This window comes from Mobula birostris, chromosome 25 (assembly GCF_030028105.1).
Source record: "Mobula birostris isolate sMobBir1 chromosome 25, sMobBir1.hap1, whole genome shotgun sequence".
Lineage (NCBI taxonomy): Eukaryota > Metazoa > Chordata > Chondrichthyes > Myliobatiformes > Myliobatidae > Mobula > Mobula birostris.
In genome coordinates, this window is record NC_092394.1 from 39,467,594 (window position 1) to 39,491,272 (window position 23,679).

The window sequence follows — 23,679 nt, forward strand, 5'->3', positions numbered from 1 at the left end:
CCCTCTTAAATATAGCCAATGTACTGGCCTCAACTGCTTCCTGTGGCAGAGAATTCCACAGATTCACCACTCTCTGAATGAAGAAGTTTTTCCTAATCTCGGTCCTAAAAGGCTTCCCCTTTATCCTCAAACTGTGACCCCTTGTTCTGGACTTCCCCAACATCGGGAACAATCTTCCTGCATCTAGCCTGTCCAATCCCTTTATGATTTTATACGTTTCAATCAGATCCCCCCTCAATCTTCTAAATTCCAACGAGTACAAGCCCAGTTCATCCAGTCTTTCTTCATATGAAAGTCCTGCCATCCCAGGAATCAATCTGGTGAACCTTCTTTGTACTCCCTCTATGGCAAGGATGTCTTTCCTCAGATTAGGGGACCAAAACTGCACAGAATACTCCAGGTGTGGTCTCACCAAGGCCTTGTACAACTGCAGTAGTACCTCCCTGCTCCTGTACTCGAATCCTCTCGCTATAAATGCCAGCATACCATTCGCCTTTTTCACCGCCTGCTGTACCTGCATGCCCACTTTCAACGTCTGGTGTATAATGACACCCAGGTCTCGTTGCACCTCCCCTTTTCCTAATCGGCCACCATTCAGATAATAATCTGTTTTCCTATTTTTGCTACCAAAGTGGATAACTTCACATTTATCCACATTAAATTGCATCTGCCATGAATTTGCCCACTCACCCAACCTATCCAAGTCACTCTGCATCCTCTTAGCATCCTCCTCACAGCTAACACTGCCACCCAGCTTCGTGTCATCCGCAAACTTGGAGATGCTGCATTTAATTCCCTCATCCAAGTCATTAATATATATTGTAAACAACTGGGGTCCCAGCACTGAGCCTTGCGGTACCCCACTAGTCACCGCCTGCCATTCTGAAAAGGTCCCGATTATTCCCATTCTTTGCTTCCTGTCTGCTAACCAATTCTCCATCCACATCAATACCTTACCCCCAATACCATGTGCTTTAAGTTTGCACACTAATCTCCTGTGTGGGACCTTGTCAAAAGCCTTTTGAAAATCCAAATATACCACATCCACTGGTTCTCCCCTATCCACTCTACTAGTTAAATCCTCAAAAAATTCTATGAGATTCGTCAGACATGATTTTCCCTTCACAAATCCATGTTGACTTTGTCCGATGATCTCACCGCTTTCCAAATGTGCTGTTATCACATCTTTGATAACTGACTCCAGCAGTTTCCCCACCACCGACATTAGGCTAACCGGTCTATAATTCCCCGGTTTCTCTCTCCCTCCTTTTTTAAAAAGTGGGGTTACATTAGCCACCCTCCAATCCTCAGGAATTAGTCCAGAATCTAACGAGTTTTGAAAAATTATCACTAATGCATCCACTATTACTTGGGCTACTTCCTTAAGCACTCTAGGATGCAGCCCATCTGGCCCTGGGGATTTATCTGCCTTCAATCCCTTCAATCCCTTCAATTTAACTAACACCACTTCCCTACTAACAAGTATTTCCCTCAGTTCCTCCATCTCACTGGACCCTCTGTCCCCTACTATTTCTGGAAGATTATTTATGTCCTCCTTAGTGAAGACAGAACCAAAGTAATTATTCAATTGGTCTGCCATGTCCTTGCTCCCCATAATCAATTCACCTGTTTCTGTCTATAGGGGACCTACATTTGTCTTTACCAATCTTTTCCTTTTTACATATCTATAAAAGCTTTTACAGTCAGTTTTTATGTTCCCTGCCAGTTTTCTCTCATAATCTTTTTTCCCCTTCCTAATTAAGCCCTTTGTCCTCCTCTGCTGAACTCTGAATTTCTCCCAGTCCTCAGGTGAGCCACTTTCTCCGGCTAATTTGTATGCTGCTTCTTTGGAATTGATACTATCCCTAATTTCTCTTGTCAGCCACGGGTGCACTACCTTCCTTGATTTATTCTTTTGCCAAACTGGGATGAACAATTGTTGTAGTTCATCCATGCAACCTTTAAATGCTTGCCATTGCATATCCACCGTCAATCCTTTAAGTGTCATTTGCCAGTCTATTTTAGCTAATTCGTGTCTCATACCTTCAAAGTTACCCCTCTTTAAGTTCAGAACCTTTGTTTCTGAATTAACTATGTCAATCTCCATCTTAATGAAGAATTCCACCATATTATGGTTACTCTTACCCAAAGGGCCTCTCACGACAAGATTGCTAATTAACCCTTCCTCATTGCTCAAAACCCAGTCCAGAATAGCCTGCTCTCTAGTTGGTTCCTCGACATGTTGGTTCAAAAAACCATCCCGCATACATTCCAAGAAATCCTCTTCCTCAGCACCTTTACCAATATAGTTTGGGATAAAAAATAATATTAATAATTAGTGCTATATTCATCACTTACTTCAAAAGAGTACATTCTAGAGCAGTGCACAAAATTAGAGAGATTTCTTAGTTCACGGATCATATTTCTTTTATTCCACTGGACAAGGGTTTGTTCATAAAAATGTTGCCTAACTTGTAAATTCTACTCATTCATAATTGTTAATTTAATCTCAAAATAATACTGTGAAGTTTTTTTGAAACAACAGATTACTTTCACATTAAAACTGAACTCTGTGTTGCATAATGGTGAAACCAAGTTTCAATCCTTTAATTAGACCATTGCAACAGTTCGATTTGTCATTTTTTTTGTAGAAGTGGATTTCAAATTCAAAGTAAATTTATTATCGATGTATGTATATGTCACCATATACTACCCTGAGATTCATTTTCTTGCAGACATTCACAATAGATACAAAGAAACACAATAGAATTAATGAAAAGTAGAATTAATGAAAAGTTACACACAGGGATGGACAAACAACCAATGTAAAGAAGACAAACTGTGCAAATAAAAATATAAGTAAATAATATTGAGAACATGAGTTCAAGAGTCCTTGAAAGTGAGTCCAGATTGTTTGGTGTTGAGGTGAGTGATGTTATCTATGTTGGTTCAGGAGCCTGTTGGTTGCAGGGCAATAAATGCTCCTGAACCTGGTGGTTAGGGACCTGAGGCTCCTGTACCTCCTCCACAATGGCAATGGCAAGAGAGGGATGGTGGTGGGGATCCTTGATGGTGGATGCTGCTTTCCTGCAACAGCGTGTAGATGTGCTTAATGGTGGAGAGGGCTGTACCCCTGATGGACTGGGCAGCACCCCCTATTATTTGTAGGCTTTTTCATTCACGGGCGTTGGTGTTTCCATATCAGGCCATGGTGCAACCAGTCAGGATAAAATCTTCACTGTGCATTTATAGAAGTTGGTCAGAGTTTCAGTTGGCATAAAAAATATCTGTGCAAACCGCTAAGAAAGTAGATGCACCACCATGCCTTCTTTGTAATGGCAGTTACTGCTGGTCCCAGGACAGATCCTCTGAAACACTGAGGAATTTAAAGTTACTGACCCTCTCCACCTCCAATACCCTGATGAAGACAAACTCATGGATTGCAGACTATACAATCTGGTGACGACAGGAACAGTCCAGTGTTTGTGACATTTGGAATGCTAGATTGTGGAAATGTTACATTAAGACGCACAGATTTGATCAGTGCAGATGGTCATTTAAAGTGATAGTGATTAGAAAGTAAAGACTGCTATGTCTACTATAAGACGTAAGTTGTGACATGACACATGTTCCAATATTTTGCTGCATTCAGCGTTTAGACAGGAATAGGTCCTGGCTATGATAATGAAGATTGTTAGCGGTCCATGAAAAGAATGAGCTTTTCATAAACATGTTCCAAGCTTACACCAGTAATGCTCCCCAACTCTTTCTACGCTATATTGACTACTGCTTTGGTGCTGTTTCTTTCACCCATGCTGAGCCTGTCAATTTCATCAAAGGTTCCCACAACTTCCACCCTGCTTTCAAATGTACTTAATCTATTTCTGATGCCTCTCACCTTTTCTTGATCTTTCTGTCTCCATCTCTGGAAACAGATTATACACTGATATCTTTTTCAAATTGATAATCCTTTACATCTTTTTCAAAATTGCAAGACACTGTTGGTTATCAAGGAGATCAAGTACTGCAGGTCTGCCCCACTAGCACATTGCTGGATAGCGATGAAACCCAACACAGGATGGGGGACATTTCATCGAGCACTTTTGCTCTGTCCACTGCAAAAAGCAAAATCTCCCAATGGTTACCCATCTCAATTCAACTTCCCATTCCATTCTGACATATCTGTCTATGGTCTCCTCTACTGCTATGCTATTCAAGGTGCAGGAGCAATTCCTTATATTCTATCTGGGTAGTCTCCAACCTGTTGTTTGGCATGACCATTATTTTCTGATTTCCAGTAATCACTCCCCCATCACCCCTTCTCCCTTTACCCATTCCCCATTCTGGTCACCTTCTCTCCCCTTCTCTTTTCCTAACCTGCCATTACCTCCTTCTGGTTTCCCTCTTCCTTCCATTTCTTCCATGGTCCACTGTCCTCTCCTATTAGAACTCTTCTTCTTCAGCCCTTTACCTCTTCCACCTATCCCCTTCTCCCCTTTGCTCTTTTTACTTCCTCACCACCCCTCCCCCACTCATACACCTTCCCCTCACCTGGTCTCATCTACCACCTACTAAAGAAAACCTTCAAGTGCTGGAAATCCAAGCAACACACACACACTCACAATGCTGGTGGAACTCAACAGGCCAGGCACATCCATGGAAAAGAGTATAGTTGACGTTTTGGGCCAAGACCCTCTAGCAGGTTATCACTCGCCAACCATCTCCTTCTCCTTCCTCCTCCTCATTATCCTTTCCTGTCAAGAAGGGTTTTGGTCCAAAACATCAACTGTTTATTCTTCTTCATGCAGTAGATGCTGCCTGACTTGCTGAGATCCTCTTGCATTTTGTGTGTTTTGCTCAAGATTTCCAGCATCTGCAGAATGTCTTGTGTTTATGACTATTCCTTATTTTCCATACATTACTCTGACAGTTTATGCAATTATATCCTAATTTTAGAAATGAAAGACAAAGTACTGGATCACAGCTTTCTACTGTAGTTAACAGTATATATCATTCCACGTACCTTTGAAAATCAAATGAAACTGATACTTAACAAAGATCATCCATCTGTAAACCATGAATTAGATATATTCATTCAATATATCTATTGAATTAGATATTTATCAAGTGAATATAGAGAGAATTAGATGTGACACTTACCCTGATGCAGGTGAATTGAGGTCAAAGAACCAATAATGTAATGTCATCAGAGGCCCCCTGTGTGTTGATAATTGAGGCCTACAACACATCACAGCCTGATAGGCTCAAAATAGCACAATAATTCCATCAGATTGAAGTGCATTTGATCATGCTCGGTAACTGTTCTGGGTTCATCGGGATTGTGAGGAAAATTTAAATGCTGTGGTCAATTTGTAGTACAACTTGAGCATCTGAATAGTGTCTCATTTTTGAGAATCTATTCCCAGTAAGTATTACAGGGAATTTCCAGAGAGAACTTTCCCTAGGTTTAAGCCATTTTGCATCCTGTGAAGTGTTGTATCTCTAAAAGACCTGGAATATCACTTTCCATTTCCAGAAACAAATGGCCACATGTACTGTCCTTCACCCCGTACTAGATAAAAAAAAAGTAGCTTACACATGTGGTGGAAGAGTTTGTTTCCAATAAACCATTCTAACTTTCAAACAAAGTAATCTAATTCATTCTCGATTGTACAGAACACGCAAACATTGTCATTCCTGCTGAAAGTTATACTGAAACTAACATGGTTGTAATCAATATGATTTGAATCAGTTTAGATATTCAGTAATAACAGGAGAATGAATTACATTTACATTAAGTGGGTGATAAGTTTATATCTTGTTCTGAACGTAGCAGGTTCTGGACAGTGAAAGTAAATTCAAAGAGTTAACAGTGTGTGCATGGTAATTGCAGGTGTAACTGGAGTTCGACCCACCGGTGCTCCTCTGACACCCCAACCAGGTACCATTATTACTACAGCTAAATAACTAGTATGTTGTTGAGTATTCTGGAAGGAGGGATAGGTATTATTTATAGAATCGAATGCAGTAATATTATCTAAGATGGGTCCTGTTCCACTTGCATAGACGGGACAATTTCCTGATCATCATAACAGACAAAATGAAATATGATAAGTTTTGTTAGTGTTTGATGCAGAGCAAAAAAAAATGGGTACCAGCATTTCAAAGGAGCAATACAAATGAAAATGGAAACATTAGGTTTGTAAATCACCCTTAACTCAAGAGACTGGCAATGGAAGAAGTGAATGATTTCAAACGAAAACTGAAAAACTCTGCATGGATTCCTTGCTATAGCTGCTGTTTCTCATGCTATGATCTAAGAATAGAAAATGCTGCTTAACATTGGAAATGTTGCCCTTGAATTTTAAGATAATCATTGTAGATAGCAACAGCTGTAATTTAGAAGTGTATTTTTAACCAAGCGATATCGGTGTGCCTGGTAGATGAGATGTACCATTTAGCCTTCTGGAGCCCTGTCAGTTACTCCACTCCAGGTCTCATTTCTGTCAGATTCGCAAGCGGAAACTGCATATCTTGGAGAAGCCCATCAGTTCCAGGCTACCACAATATCATGAATTCCTACATAACAATGTGCCAAAGGAATGTCATATTCTGGGAAATGCATTTTGTTGAAGAGAGAAGCCAATGTTACAGGCCATTTAAGCATTCACCATCTGATATTCCCTGATGCTTGTTTAAAGTGTGGATGGCTACAAATCAGTTCAGAAATGACAAGTAGTTCCTCTTTACATCAAAGGACACAGGTCCATTTCAAACAGGCTAACCACCTGTTTAGAAAGTCCACTCCAGCCAGCCAGCATTGATAAATGTTTCAATTTGCTTCCAAAGCAGTAATGGATAATAGATCATTAACAGTTAATTTTAGATGCTACTTCACACTTATAAGAGAAAATTCCCCAGCCTTTCATCATTTACATCATGTAACTCTGTTTTCTCTGAACAGGTGAAGCGCTGCCAGGCGTTGGAGCAAAAGCTGCCAAGCTAGGTAACTGAAAACTCTTTGCTGGGAAATTTCTAGTTGTTCCTCTTGACTTACTTGGTATTGAATATCACCCTGGTAAAGAAATTACTGTTACTATGGTATTCCCAGAAAACCACATGTTTGACTTTCCTTGATCTGCGAAGACCATGCCAGATTATATGCCTAACCTCCGGTCCTATTTCTTGGAAACAGTTTACTGGTGATCCCATCAACCTTCAACCAATGTAGACCAATTTGAAGGCAACAACGTCAGTCCCCTACCTTTAGCGTGGCTGTGTTTGTTTATTTATTTTTCAGAATGTGGATGATATTGGCAAAGCCTGCGTTTAATGCCTTTCACTTTCCTTAAGATTCATTTTAATTCCCCCTTTAGCCATTCATACTACAGTAAAAATAGTCCAGGGGTCTCAAGCCGTAATGATAACCTCTTATTCCTATTGCAAACATGCTGAAGGTAAATACAATCTTGTACCCTGTGATCTAATTATAGCATAAAGTGTTCCGTTTGAATATATCATTACGTGACAACTTGCGTGGTCTTTCTTTTGAGTATATGGATCTGATTTCCATTCAAAGTGTATTATCCCAAGCTCTCCACAATGAATCGAATCTGTCACAGATTTGCTCATCTTGCTTGACCTATTACTGTCTTGCTGAAACCTTTTGCAGTCCAATTCAGATAATATAAATCTATTTGCCTGGAAGTTGATGGTGACCTTAATGGTGCACCAGTCCTATGTCTATATGATAGAACATCAATCAAACCCCTTGTAAACATTCTGAAGTTGGCCAATAGTTTGGCTGATAGGGAACTACATTCTAGAATGCCCAGAAATTACACAAAAGAGTGCTTACATCCAAACAAGAATGCAGATGAAACTTAAAGCTTATCACTGCATCCTAAAGGTGCTATGCTTGATAAAAAGTTTAGATTGCTATATTATTTTCACTGAGCTGAGGCTTCAACCTAGTATTTTTCAACTTATATAAAAGAATAGTATTTTCTACTTCTCTATTTCTCTTCTCAAGTCTTCTTCTTCTCTTCCTGTTTCTTTCTGTCTCTCAGAATCAAGGATGATTTGCTTCCACTCCAGATTTGTTGGTTCTGAAGTGGCTGCTGTACTCATTGTGGGAACTGCAGATGTTTCCACAGCAGGGGCTGGAAGTGGATGATGGTATGGCAGGATGGATAGTTTGTGATGTAGTGCACTCTGCTGCTGCTCTCGGGGCCTATTTATTCTTCAACTGCGTGCAATCGAGGTTCTCAATAGCATCTCAAATGCTGCTTCACCATACTTAGAAGTCATGAGCTGAAAATTTCCAGGAGTCAGTGGGGATATAACATTCCTCAAGCAGGCTTTAAGCACATTCTTCAATCTTTTCCTCTGTCCACCTAGTGATCTCTTTTCTTGATGGAGCTTGGACTAGTGTATCTATTTTAGTATTCTGATATTGAGCATAAATGATGCAGCGATTGAGAACTAGTACCTCTGTGCTGGAGATGTTGGCCTGGATGAGGGCATTAACCTTCCAGTGAACTTGGAGGATTTTACAGAGCTAGCATTTATGGTACCTTTCCAGTTTCTTGAAGTGGCTGCTTTAGGTAGCCAATGTCTCGGAAAAGCAGGGGTCTCTGCTGCCCAGTATACCATGAGTGTTGTGCCAGGTGTGAGATTTTAATCTTCAAGCACCCATTTCATCTACAAAACAATGACTATACTGACACATTGAATGCAATAGCGAATATTAATTCCCTCAAGTAACCCACAGTTGACAGAATACAATTTCATAATCGTAAGGGAACTGTTAGCAGGTCATACCATTGTCCAAATGGCTAGACATGGCATGATTTCACACACAACTTCTAAAAGAGCTTTATTCACCTTACAATAATGTATACAATTGTTATAAAATAATTATTAACTATTATGATCTTATCATTTTAAGAGGCTGTTTATCATCATTTTTTTCTCACTCTGGTTCTTCTTCAGGGTTTGGGACAAGAGGTTCTGCTGGATTCTTACCCTATTATCAACCTGGTAAGGATGTGATACATTTGATATTCCATGTGAATGGAATGAGGAACACCAGAATGATTTTAAATTTCCAAAGATAATTCTGATGGTAGTTTAATCTTGTATGAAGTGGTATACCTGGAAAACTGATTCTATAGGAATGGTTTGGAAATTAAACTATTTGCTTGTTCAGCTAAATATACTTCCATTGCAAAAGCTTGATCAACAGAAAATGCATTCTTCAAGCAGTATTTATAATAAGATATGAGTGCTACATTAGCAAAGGTTATGATATATAAACGATAGTTATCTAGAGATGCTGCTCTAATTTAGAAAGCCATCGTGAATGCATGAGAACAAAAGAAGCCACTTGGCTAACATATTTGGAAAAGTAACAATGAAGGATCTCTACAACTGTTTCAGAATGGGCTTATACTAAATAACTTGTTTTGGTGCTTTTCATAGCAGAATGTAAATATTTGATGTACCAATCAATGTGTCTATAAAATGAATATGACATTCAAGGCTCATCTATTATGCACCTGGTGGAATAGTATGGTTTTGGTTAAATCATACACACATGATTTTGAATAGTAAATCCTACTGCCTCATTCTAGCATTGATTACCATCAAAACAATGTAGCACTGAGAGAAAACAGTAGCCCCAGAAAGATGGGGGAGATAATGATGAAAGAATAATCACAGGAATGATATATCCGTGATTCTTTTAATGATTTGCCTACTGTGGGAAAAGGATGGATAAAGAAATAAAACTGATAACAGAAAGTGGGAATCTATTTCTGAGGTAAAGAGTTGGCATATTTTAAGCAAACTGGGGAAAAGGAAATACGTTCCTAGCCCTTGGTGATAGAAATAAGCTTCCAACTAAATTTTGAAGACAAATGAACAATTAGCCAATTAATACCTTTACAGCATAACCAGGGCATTTGGTGGATAGACGAGGGTGTTAAAAAGCAACAGAGCTAAGCTCCTTTCCAAAGGAAGGAGTTGTGAGGAAATGCTGAATCATGGTTAAATTAAAACATTTCCATGGGAATTACAACATTTTTCCTTCCATTGTTTAATTCAGACTGAGGCTCTCTTATGTCTTATCAGAATTGTAGACTCATCTCCTGTGAAAGGAAGCATTAAAGACCATACAGATCTCTCATCATTGAAAGTAAACAGCTGTCAGTATAAGCTAGCTGTACAATAGAAAGATGAGATACAACAGAATAGGAGAAGAAGCTGTATAAGAAAGAGAAAATGTGATATTATTATTCCATCAAAGTATAAAATGGTCAGGATAAATCAGCAAATCTGACAGAATTGATCAACATTTTATGTTCTTTGATTTTATTACCTCATGTTCAGATACATGGATGTTTTCTTCTCTTTTCCTAAATACCATTTTATATAGCAGTTACTCATGTTTGCCTTACATTTACATCTGTGGTTTTTGAACTTCATTTCTTTATTTAAGTCCTTTGTGCGTTTGTCTTATTTAATCAATGGGAAAGGGTTATAGTGTTGCCAATTAAAGTCAAAACTCTCAGAATTTGGAAAATTTCAGAAAAGAGCAAGGAGAACCAAATCATTGATAAGAAAAGGTAAATTCAACTGGTCTGGGAAAGAATATAAAAACAAACTATAAATATTTCTTAAGTATGTAATAAGGAAAAGATTAGTTCCGATTAATGAAAGGATCATATGGAATGAAATGGAGATTGAGACTGATATAAGAATCAGTAAATGGCAGACAATTTAAACAAATTGTTTGTGTCTCTTTTCATAGAAGAATATATTGAATCCAGCTGAAGATATTTAAGAACTGCAGGTACAGAGTGAAAAGAGATTTCAAATAATTTATAATTAATTTTAAAAAAAACAAGTAGAGAAGAACAATGGGACTGAAAATGACTAAGTCTCCAGAACCTGATGACCTGGCTACTAGCTAATTTTGATTGGTTTTAAACCAAGTTGATGCACTGGTTTTTATTTTCCAAAGTTCCCATGACTCCAGAACAGCTTCAAAAGATTTGAAAATAAACCATGTAACCCCACTATTTAAGTAAAGAGGAGTTTGTGTAGCATCAATGGAAGAGAAAATATTAAAATATATCACTAAGTGTAACAGGGGTAGGATGTGGAGAGGGGTGAAGCATTTGTGTCCTATGAGGGTAGATTGGGTAGAATGGAGCTATATTCTCTTGAATTTAAGGAATAACAGGTGATCAACTTGAAATATAGAAAATTCCTTAAGTTTTCATAGTTTAATCAGAATCAGGTTTATTATCACCAGGATGTGTGGTGAAATTTGTTAACTTAGTGGTAGCAGTTGCAATATATAATAGAGAAGAAGAAAAATAAAAATAAAATAATAATAAATAAATAAATTTACAGTATACATATATTGAATAGATTAAAATCGTGCAAAAAAACCCAAAAATAATTGTACATTTAGAAAGTGAGGTAGTGTTCACAAGTTCAATGTCCATTTAGGAAATGGATGGCAGAAAGGAAGAAGCTGTTCCTGAATCGCTGAGTGTGTGCCTTCAGGCTTCTGTACCTCCTTCCTGATGGTAACAGTGAGAAAGAGGCATGCCCTGGATGCTGGAGGTCCTTAATAATGGAAGCTGCCTTTCTGAGACACTGAAATAAGTGATCAGCCATTCCGGATCATGAGATGAAATTGCTTATCCCACTGTGTAATGAATCTTTGAAATTTTCTGCTCAAGGGCACAGTGGAGGCTCAGTCAATAATATATTTCTGTTTGTCACAAAATTCAAAACCAGCCATGATCTTGTTAGATGGCAAAACGGGTGTGAAAAGCTGAATCTCTGAATTTTTCTTCTATTTCTTATGATCTTATGTCCATTGCATGAGTGAAGAATATTTCCTTTTCATTATAACATTCAACATAGAATTATCAAGTTGATGGCTGCATGTTTTTGGAGCTCAATATTACCTCGTACCTCGTATTATCAGCAGCCAAAATAACATCCTTATAAGTAATATTTATAAGAACCATTTGTTACTTTTTTGGGATGTTTCAATATTTTACAAGTCCTTGCTGTTTACCATAGTTGCTTCAAGTTCCAACACGTGTGAAATGACACTTTGTTGACAGTACATTTTCTGCATAAAAGCATTTGCTTCCAGGCACGGGTATAGTTGAAGACATAACAAGGAACAACTCAGCTGAGAGAATGAATAGAGAAGTACAAGCTGTTAGACAGAGGAAGAGGTTGAATAAAGAGGTTTTGACTGCCCTGAGTAGGAGCATTTCTCCTTTCTGCAGCTCATTAAGGTCAGATTTGTAAGGTGCCCTATCCGATCGTTCATCTGCTATGATCACATTTTGAACTGTGAGCAAGCAGGAATCACAATGCCAGGAACATTGAAGGTGGTATTTGTATGTTATTTGAGTGATGCCATGTCACAACTTCCAATTATATCATCTGTCAGATACAAAAAATCACTAAAGAGCCAATTATTCATTTCATTTATCCTCTTTTTTTTCACTCAATGGATTCCAGTTAATTGGGGTATCAGTTAATTAGGGCAGCCGGTTATTTGGGACAATTCTTAAAGAACAAAAACGAATCAAGAAAACAGCCAGGTAAAGCAGTTACCATCTGTAAAACTGCCCTTATCTTAGGTACCTCAGTTTTTATTTGGAAGTCTTGCCCCTTTGATCACCAGGACATTATTTTGTCCTCGGCAAGTCTCTGATCATTTTCTCCACTAGCTGTTTATCAAATTCCACTGGTTTCATTTATGGGAATATTTCACTTGCCCTGATTCTCCTGTCCAGATTTCCATCTCACAACATCAGCCACAGCGCCACGGTGGCATACAATGCTATTTTAGCTCGGGGGGGGGGGTCAGAGTTCAGAGTTCAATTCCAACTTCATCTGTACCTCCTCCCCATGGAATGCGTGGGTTTCCTCCAGGTCCTCCCGTTTCCTCCCACAGTCCAAAGACATACCAATTACTAGGTAATTGGTTATTGTAAATTGTCCCACGATTAGGGTGGGCTTAAATGGGGGTTGCTGGGCAGTGTGGCTCGAAGGGCCAGAAGGCCAATTCCATGCTGAACCTCTAAATAAATAAATAAATATGTAGGAGGTCATTTTGACCAATAGAGTCAATACTGGTAACAGAGCAATCACAATCCTCCCCGTCCACCAATTCCTCGGATTCCCACTAACTCCCCCAAGATTCTATCACTTCCATGTTTGGAGAAATTTACTGTGGCCAATTAACCTAACAACCGCCAAACTCAAATTCTTTAGGATGCGTGAGGAAGCCAGAGTTCATAAATAAATATACGCCGTTGCAGTGAGAATATGTGAACTCCACACAGAGGATTGAACCCAGAATTTCATTTATCTATTTACTGTTATTTAGAGACACAGTGCAGAACAGGTCCTTCCAGCCCACTGAGCCACACCACCCAACAACCCACCTAATTAACCCTAACCTAATCGCAGGGCAACTTACCATGACCAGCGAGCCCACCAGTTCGTCTTTGGACGGTGGGAGGCAACAGGAACATCCGGAGGAAATCCATGCATTCACGGGGTGTGTGGACAAATTCTTTATGGAGGATGCTGGAACTAAACTCCGCCGCCCAACACCCTGAGCTGTAATAGAGTCGTGCTAACCACTACGCCACTGTGGCGGCCATTTTGGAACTGCGAAGCAGCAGCTCTACTACTTACACAACTGTGCTATCCCGTCTCAAAGATAATCACATTAACTTGACTAAGTACTGTTAGATCCCACAATAAAAAAGATACCCTATGAAATCCCTTCTACTGTGGTCCGACTCCTAATATGATGGCGTGATTCAATCTTCCACATTACTTCCAGGTTCAAAGGATTGTGGAATAATGCAGAATGAGAAGCAATAAACACAAAGCAACAATTAATCAGAAAATAAATATGACTGCACAAAGGGAAACCTCAGACAGGCAACCTCTTGTCATTTGCAGTTCAATATTCACATTTGTCTTCAGACACCGTTGCTTGAGTTACTGCAGCAACCTGCTGTTACGCTGTCAGTTTGGTCTCTGCAGGAAGCTGTAAACGTTCTGCCTGCTCGGCTTCTGCAACAGCTGCACTGCACTGTAATTTCAGTCTGTGCGGCAACCTCATGCAATTAGCTTGGTTGCTGATGTTTCTGCAGTGTCCAGCAGTCACACTCAGCCATTAAGTCTCTGCTTAAACCTGCTGTCGTGGTGCATCATTCAGGTCCATTCAGCTTCTGTACAAGCCTGCTGTCACTCTGACCCGTTCAGTTTCTGTTAGAAGCCTGCAATATCTGTGAACCTTTCAGCCTCCACTGCAAACTGCAGTCTCTGAATTGCTTAGTCCCTGCACAAATCTGGAGTTACTCGGAACCATTCAGACCCTGCAGATGTTCTGTGAGTTTAGTTTCTGCAGAAACCTGCAGTTGTTGGTCAGCTTGGTCTCCCCAGCAACTGCAGTCAGCCTTAATGAACCATTGCAATTCTATCCATATATCTGACTGCAACTGCCTCTTCTCAATTAATTAGCACATTAGGCCCAAGTTTACAAAGGTGTTTTCTCTGTCTGCCTTATTTTAGATCTTGAATTACTACTTCAAAATCAAACTTCTAAATCAAAGCATAATGGCACTATTGAACCATGACAACGTGTTGTGGGCATCTGACAAAACTTCCAAATATACTTTTTCCGAATTGTATTCACTGCAATCTGCAGACTGTAATTTCTCTTTAAGCAACATAATTTTGAACTGTCTTAACAAACTAGCGACTTCAGGGTCTTCTGAAGGATTTGGCAGACTTAATTGTCGAGTGTGCAGGTGCGGCACCTTTAAGGAGATGAGGGTACGTCACCATGGCTGGAAGAAAGGAAGGAAGGAGGGAGGACTCTAAGCCAGGCTAAAACACAGGGTATGAAACTTCCTCTACCTAGCATCTTGTTAGCAAATGTACAGTCGCTGAACAAAATTGAGGACCTCAGGGCAAGATTGCTGTATCAGAGGAAAATGAGGGACTGCTGCATTCTCTGTCATTTGTTGGTAAGAACCGACGGCTTCTCAATACACAGGGTGGACCAGACTGCCAATTCGGTGAAGGCGAAACATGGGGGGCTGTGTTTCATGATAAACTTTTTGTAGTCTTGTTGCACTCTTGTTCACCCAGCCCAGAACATCTAATGAATAAGTGCTGACCATTCTACTTGCCAAGAGAGTTCTCTGTGATCCTGACTGCAGTTTACGTACGCCAAAGGCTGATGTCAAGCAGGCACTCCGGGTGCTAAGTTCAGCCATCAGCAAACAAGAAACAACACCTTTCACGTCACTATTGGCGGCTTCTTTGTCTTGGTTTAAGAAATCTCTGCCCGATTATCATCAACATGCGACCAGGTGTTCCAACACATTCAAGCACTGCTATTCTACGATTCATACCTACACCGCATTTTGGGAAATTTGATCAATTGACTGTCCTCCCCCTGATTTACATACAGGCAGAGGCTAAAGAGCAAGGCTCCAGAGACTAGGACAACAAAGAATTGGTCATGGGAGACAGAGGATTGGCTACGGGATTGCTTCAAGTTAGTGGACTGGTCTGTGTTCAAGGACTCGTCAGAGGATCTGAACAAATACACCACGGTTGTCATTGACCTTACAAAAACCATTGTAGATGAGTGTGTCCCCACAAAATCATTCAGAGTCTTCCCCAGCCGGAAGCCCAGGATGAACCACGAGATCCACAATCGGCTGAGGTTCAGATCAGTGACATTCTGGTCTGGCAACAAATAAAACACACGGGATCTAGGTATGATCTCCAGAAAACCATCTCATGTGCGAAGTAGCAAACCCAGACCAAACTTGAATGAATGAAGGATGCTCAGCAGCTGTGGCAGATCTTCAATGCTATCACTTCCTACAAAGTGAAACCAAGAAACATAGGTAAAAATAAGGCTTCGCTCCCAGGTGAGCTCAATACATTTTATGCTCAATTTCACCGTCAAAGCATGGTGGAACCTTTATAAACTCCCAGAGTCCCTGTTGACCCTGTGATTTTAGTCTGCAAGGCTGATATGAGAACATCTTTCAAGAGGGTGAACACTCCTGAGAGCATTTGTCCCATACAGGATAGCTGGCTGAATGCTAAAGACCTGTGCTGATCAGCTGGCTGGAATATTCACCGATATCTTTAAACTCGCTCTTCAGCAGTTTGAGGTACCCACCTGCTTCAAACAGGCTTCAATTACGCTGGTGCCTAAGAAGAGCATGGTGAACTGCCTCAGGGCCTATCATCCAGTATCCACTGACATACACTGCGATGAAGTGCTTTGAAAGGTTGTTGATAAAGCATATCAACTTGGCCTGAGAAGCGACTTGGATCCACTCCAGTTTGCCTCCCATCACAACAGGTCAAGAGCAGGTCATTGGCTTTTCACTCAACCCTGAAACATCTGAACAGTGAGGGTGCATGTATTAGGATGGTTTTCATTGACTGCAGCTCAGCATTCAATACTATTAACCCTCAGAGCTAATCAATAAGCTTCAAGACCTTGACCTCAATACCTTCTTGTGCAACTGGATCCTCGGTTTCCTCACTTGCACACCCAGTCAGTTCAGATTGGCAAAGTCTCCTCCACAATCTCCGTCACCGCAAGGCTGTGTGCTTAGCCCCCTGCTCTACTCACTTTATGCTTATGACTGAGAGGCTAAGCACAGCTCCAATGCCATATTTAAGTTTGCCGACGACACCACAGTCATTGGCCAAACCAAAGGAAGTGATGAATCAGCATGTAGGGGGGAGACTGCAAATCACGCTGAGTAGTACCACAACAACAACCTCTCACTCAATGTCAGCAAGACTAAGGGACTGATTTTTGGATTCAGGAAGGTAAAACCAGAGGTCCATGAGACAGTCCTCATCAGGGGATCAGAGGTGGAGAGGGTCAGCAATTTCAACTTCCTCAGTGTTATCATTTCAGAAGATCTGTCCTGTGCCCAGCACATAGTGCCATTATGAAGAAATCATGGCTGCACCTCTACTTTCTTAGAAGTTTGTGAAGATTTGGCATGTCATCTAATATTCTGACAAACTTGTATAGATGTGTGGTGCACAGTTTATTGATTGGTTGCATCACAAACAGGTACGGAAACATCAATAAACTTGAACAGAAAAGCCTACAGAAAGTAGTGGATATGGCCCAGTCCGTCACGGGTAAAGCCCTCCCCACCATTGGGCACATCTACACTGCATTGTTGCAGGAAAGCAGCATTCGTCCTCAAGGAGCCCACCATCCAGACCTTGCTCTCTTCTCACTCCTGCCATCAGGAAGAAGATATAGGAAGAAGACATCAGGACCCACATCACCAGGTTCAGGAACAGTTATTACCCCATAACCATTAGGCTCTTGAACCAGAGGAGATAACTTCACTTGCTCCTTCAATGAATTGATCCCAAAACCTATGGACTCACTTTCAAGGACCCTTCATCTCATGTTCTTGATATTTATTGTTTATTTATTTATTGTTAATATTACTTTTTTCTTTTTGTATTTGCGCAATTTGTTGTCTCTTGCACGTTCGTTGTTTGTCTGTTCTGTTGGGTGTGGTCTTTCCTTGATTCTATTGTGTTTCTTGCATTTTCTGTGAATGCTAACAAGTAAATGCATCTTATAGTGACATATATGTAGGGGAACGTCGACTCAGACCATGAGAGGCCTGCGACGGGCATTTTCATGCCTTACGAGGCGCAGATTGGAAGTCTGTGTGGGGCACCACTCCTCGCACAGACACTAGAGCAATGTGTGATTAAGTGCCTTGCTCAAGGACACAAACACGCTGCTATAGCTGACGCTCGAACTAGCGACCTTGAGATCACTAGATGAACGCCTTAACCACTTGGCCATGTGCCCACAACATATATGTACCTTGATAATAAATTTACTTTGATCTTAATTACATCATTTCATTGAGTGTACTGATTATAGGGAATAGTTACTGAAGCTACAGCTACTGGTTTATTGACAACTTTGCTCATTTACTCTATTAGTTTCCTTTTACATATTCATATTATCTTCTTTGTGCTAGGACAGAGGCTTTATAGCTCTTTCCTCCAACTGTATTCAAGTTGTTCCTGGCCAAACTTTTTTCCAGCCGAAACATTTTTTCAGTGATATGAGCCAGTGTGTTCCAGAATTGAAGTGATAAAGCCAACCCTGCTTTGTACTGACGTGGCTCATGCAGGGAAGACATAGTAAGAATATTTTTTTTTATTTCAAAATATACTTTATTCAAAAATATAATTATATACAATACACCATTCACTAACTTTCTATCCTTTACATACATTCCCATTATAGTCAGTATATATCCGTACTTATGGCCACCTACGTGGCACTCCAGTTGTTCACCTTACCACATCATTGTTGAGGGGTATACTCCTCGCCACCCGAACCCTCCCACTCCCACGGGTGGAGAAACCTATACCATGGTCCTTCCCCACCGGGCCCTTGCGGTGGCTGCACTGAGTTTCAGTGCGTCCCTCAGCACGTACTCCTGCAGCCGAGAATGTGCCAGTCGGCAGCATTCTGCCACGGACATGTCCATGTGCTGGTAGATCATTAAGTTTCGGGCCGACCAAAGAGCGTCTTTCACCGAGTTGGTGATCTGCCAGCAGCACCGGATGTTGGTCTCCGTGTGCGTCCCCGGGAACAGCCCGTAGATCAGAGAGTCCTCTGTTACGCAGCTGCTGGGGATGAAACGTGACACTAGCCCATCCATCCTCCACACCCTCTTTGTGAACTGACAGTGTGCGAAGAGGTGAGTCACAGACTCCTCCTCACTGCAGTCCTCCCATAGGCAGTGGGGTGCGGGGACGACATTCCGGGCGTACAGGAGGGCTCTGACTGGAAGGGCCCCTCTCACCACCAGCCAGGCAAGGTCTTGGTGCCTGTTGGTGAGACCTGGCGATGAGGCATTTTGCCAGATGAACTGGACGGTCTGCTCAGGGAACCACTCCACTGTGTCCATCACGTCCTTCTCCTGCAGTGCCTGCAGGACATTACGTGCCGACCACTGCCTGATGGCCCTGTGGTCAAATGTGTTCTCCTGGAAGAACTTTTCTACGTAGGACAGGTATGCCGGCAACGACCAGCTGACTGGGGCGTTGCGCGGGAGTGGGACCAGACCCATCCTTCGTAGCCAGGGTGACAGGTAGAACCTGGGCACATAGTAGTACTTGATGCCCACATACCTGGGTTCTACACACAACCTGATGCAGCCACATACGAAGCTGGCCATCAGGGTGAGGGCAACATTGGGGACGTTCTTCTACTTTATATAATTAAGGGTATCATTCAATGGTTAACTTTACTATAATGGGAACTAAAAAGTAAACATGGTGTTGCCAAGTTAACCTTCTTAATTTGTTACTGGTTCATAGAAAAATTTCCATTCCATGATCTGCATTGAGTTTGATTGTGTTTGCATAAGGAAAACATATCCAAAGTGATTGTATTTCTTTTTTTTGAAATTACCAATAGAATCAATCACTGACCTAGATATTGAAATAACCAAGTCTTTTGACTTCAGCAAGTTGTGTTGTTTCTACATTGTTTGTATCTGAATTATCTATTTCTGTCATTGAGCTAAATTTGTACATGAAACCCAGACTCTATGTATTGCAATGAGATAGATGACCAGATGACCAAAATATATGTTTGTAAGCCTTGCTTACTAGCTGCAAGTGCCAGCTGAGTGACAAGGGACACATCATTTGTACCATAATCCCAAAAGTTCTTCCGGACCCTGGGAAATGATGTTAACTATCGGTCTCAACTTTAAATTAGAGCTGGGAGAATCATCACAATACTTGGCTAATAGAAGTTGGGAATACACTGGTTTCAATATCATATACAGTTAGTCAGCAAGGAATTTTGAAAAGGTAGCCTTGAAATATGATTTTGATCTTCTTTCAAGCACAAAGGCATGGATCCTAGATATATTTTCCAATTTGGAGTGGATAGATGGAGTTGGTGGTGGGGAACAGTAGATTTCCAACATGTATATGTTAAAACTTGCCTACTTTATTTACACATAACTGAAGAGCATTAGGCTTTGAAGCAGAAGTAGCTATGGTCAAGAAGAACATGGCTGTTTTCCTCCCTCATCTCCTTAACCTTTGGTTCCCTTAATTTCCAAAATTATTTAATTTTGGGCTTTGAATATACTCAGTGGCAGACCCACCACTCTTTAAGACAGAGAATTCCAATCCTTTGTGTAAACAATTACAATCCCTTGTGTAAACAAATTTCTTCTCATCAGAATCCTCAGTGAAAATTCTATTTCCTGATGATCTCCACTGGTTCTTGATTCTCAAGCCACATGAAAGTTTCTCAGCATCTACCCTGTCATTCCCTCACAACATCCTGTCTGCCTTGAGATTGCTCCTCATCCTTTTGAATTATAATGAACTTGACTGTCCTTACTCAAATGTTCAACACTCTCATCTCAAGAATTAATTAAATTAATTCTAACTACTTCACGTCAAAGAGGCATGGAGCCAACAAATCTCTCTGATTATAGCTCTACTTCTCTACTGATTGTCACTAATGCTGGAAGAGTTTCATAATGTTAAAGATAGTCAGAATCTTGTTCAGTTGTAACCTTTTCAAATTTAGTTTTATCAAATGCTTAACATTTTTTTAAATAGCTGTAGGCTAGACTAAAAGTAATTATATCTCCAATTGAATCCACCTTTGTGTCTCTTAAGGAGCCCCTTGTGCGATGGGAAAATATTGTGGCAGAAGGAGAAAATAAGCAACCATTTGGAAAAGAAGTGACCTCAAGAATTCTGGTGCTACTGCCTGATTTGGAATGTAAAGGATGGTGTGTAATGGAATTCCTCGGCTACATCCCTTTCCCACAGCTACACCTTCCATCCCCCAATTTCATCTGCGTTCTTTATCGATATCTAATGGATTTTTTTTTATCAAGGAAACTCTGTAATATGTTGTGTGCTTCAAGAGCTTAGCGACCAGTTTACAGCTGAGTCTTTTGTTGTTAATCTCAGTATTAGTTAACACCATCCGTAACTTGATTTGTTTTGTTTGGTGACTCTGACTCCAGTATTTTTAAATTATAAAACCAATGTTATTAATTTTCAGTTGCTTGTGCTTTGCTTTACAAACTGTACTGTGAGTGATGCCTGGATTATACAGCTGGGCAGTAGCTCCAACCCACCATAATTTTTGGTGCTAAAAATCTATATTTGAGTGTGGCAGCTGTATTCATACAAATGATGGCTCAACCTGACAAGTGGGGCCTGAAGTGACCAATGCAACTTTCACGTATTGCAGCTCAACATGCTTGTGCACGTGGCCACCTAAACTTTGTACTTGGAGGCCGAATTACCTTCCTGGCCAAAGTATTCCTGGAGAGGTTGATTTGATGAATTTTGAAGTTCATGCAAGTTGAGAGACTTTAGGACAAATTTCCCTTGTCTGGATTTTGTATGCAGAGCAAACAAGGGATAAAATGCCAGCTTCTTCACAGGTGTGTGCTTCTCCCCATCTGATTTTCCTGCATCCATTGCACATACATGACTCAATGGCCCCAGGTTCAGGATCAGGAAAATCTGCCCTAGATTAAGAAACCGTTAATCTCTTCACTATTGGCATGGTGTGGCCAGGGTTTTACTACCTCCGAGATCAGGATTGTTAAGTGAGCTCCATATGTTTCAACAATCTGATTACCTCCACAGCTGTAATTAACTAAGAATTTTATCTTATTGATGTCCTCTCGGAAATCTTCCAACTGATTTAATTACATAAGATGTATCCAAGGATTTTTTTTTAAAAACAAAATTACTTTCCAACCAGTCACAGATTAGAAATAAAGAGATTGACCACTGTATATAGTATAGGGTATTATAAATCCCTGTGGCACTACATTGTATCTTGGGCATCATCTTTGAAATCAATTATTTTGAAATGACAGGTTATTTCAACGGAATTATGCACAATTATTGAATTGCATGCAAATTGGAGTTGTCTGACTTGTGAAAATGCAGAAGCCCACCAAAGCCACACTTGTTGAATCTATTCTTCCCCCCTGTTTTCCAACTTCCCTCTGGCTCCACTCTCTCTAGCTCGCTTTCTCTTTTGCTCTATCTTGTACTGTATATGGTGAAAATTATGATTTCCAAGTTTTCTTGAAAATAGTGGGGACAGCAACTTGATTTGAGCACCTTATAGGTTCAGAGAAGCAAATGCTGATCAGTTTCTATCTTTATTGCAACTCACCGTTGTCCTGCAACTCCTTTTAATAAATGAGATTGCTCGAAATTATGCTGTCATATGTAATACTTTACATCAGTTCTGTTGTAATAAGCACTGTAGCAGAACTTGAGCCCCAGCATTAATGCATTGCTTCAGATTTGGTGTAATGACCATCCGTTGTATCTTTGTAAACTATGTGACTCAATTACCGGATGGATAATAATTCAGTAACTGCTTTTAAATAAACAGAATTGTTTACATTAAATTTAGTATGTAAATCATTGAACAACAAGTGTAATATCAGAATCAACTGTAAAATATTAGACTGAAATATTTATTTTCTGCACAACTTTCACAATTCATTTCATCAGTGGTCAAAATCAAGGCACTCCATTATTTTGTAATTATATACAATTAACTAAGTATGACTAACCATTAAGTAATGAATAAAAAGATTCAACTAAGCATTGGGTAGCTCCTACCCTTCTGATGAGGCCTTCAAACAGTCACAAAATATTACACAAGAAAACTTGCAATAGTGAAAGAAAAGAAATATAAAATTTTTTCATGTTTGCTTTACAGATAATAAAGTACTTCTGAAGTAAAGCAAGTAACTTGTTCACAGCAAAGTCCTGTAAACAGCATTAATATAAAATAAACAGATTGGCCTAGGAAATCATATAAACATATTTTAGAAATACACTTTTTAAAATTTATATTACACAGATCAGAATGTGATAAGTAACACACACAAATGGCTGGAGGAACTCACCAGGTCAGGCAGCATCTATGGAAATAAACAGTCGACGTTTTGGGCCGAGACCCTGCTTCAGAACTGGGAAGGAAGGGGGAAGGTGCTGGAATAAAAAGATGGGGGGAGGGGAAGGAGTCTAGCTGGAATATGATAGGTGAAGCCATGTGGGGAGGAAAGGTCAAGGGCTACAGGAGAAGGAATCCGATAGAGAAGGAGGTGGACCATAGGAGAAAGGGAAGGGGGGGGGGTCCCAGTGGGGGGTAGTAATAGGCAGGTGAGAAGTAAAAGGTCAGAGTGGGGAATAAAGGTGGGGGGGGTAGGATTTGTTTACCAGAAGGAGAAATTGATATTCATGACATTAGGTTAGAGGGTACCCAGACAGAATATAAGGTGCTGCTCCTCCACCTTGAGGGTGGCACAAGAGGAGGCCATGGACTGACATGTCGGAATGGGAATTGAAATTAAAACCAGGAAGTCCCACTTGTGGCAGATGGTACCAAGGTGCCATTTCCAAGTCCTTACATTGTTATGCAGGACATTCTACTACCTGTTTCCCCATGTGAATCACTTTTGTGCAACTGATATGATTTCTACAATAGTAATGAAT

At 40.4% G+C, this 23,679-nt stretch overlaps 1 protein-coding gene across 16 annotated transcripts in view; it reads left to right on the plus strand.

The window, feature by feature from the left end:
- LOC140187721 (uncharacterized) overlaps positions 1-22,583 on the plus strand; it is a 241,503-nt gene extending 218,920 nt beyond the window's left edge. For 14 of the 16 annotated variants that reach the window (XM_072243319.1, XM_072243332.1, XM_072243328.1 and 11 more), the window contains 4 exons: positions 5,894-5,941; positions 6,965-7,006; positions 8,995-9,042; positions 20,812-22,583. In XM_072243319.1, coding sequence (XP_072099420.1) covers positions 5,894-5,941; positions 6,965-7,006; positions 8,995-9,042; positions 20,812-20,858 — 185 coding nt within the window. In that variant the 3' untranslated portion in view covers positions 20,859-22,583. Of the gene's footprint in view, positions 1-5,893; positions 5,942-6,964; positions 7,007-8,994; positions 9,043-10,813; positions 10,856-20,811 lie in introns of all 16 variants that reach the window. The other 2 variants (XM_072243320.1, XM_072243329.1) reach the window with 2 other exon arrangements.
- The last annotated feature ends 1,096 nt before the right edge of the window (positions 22,584-23,679 follow it).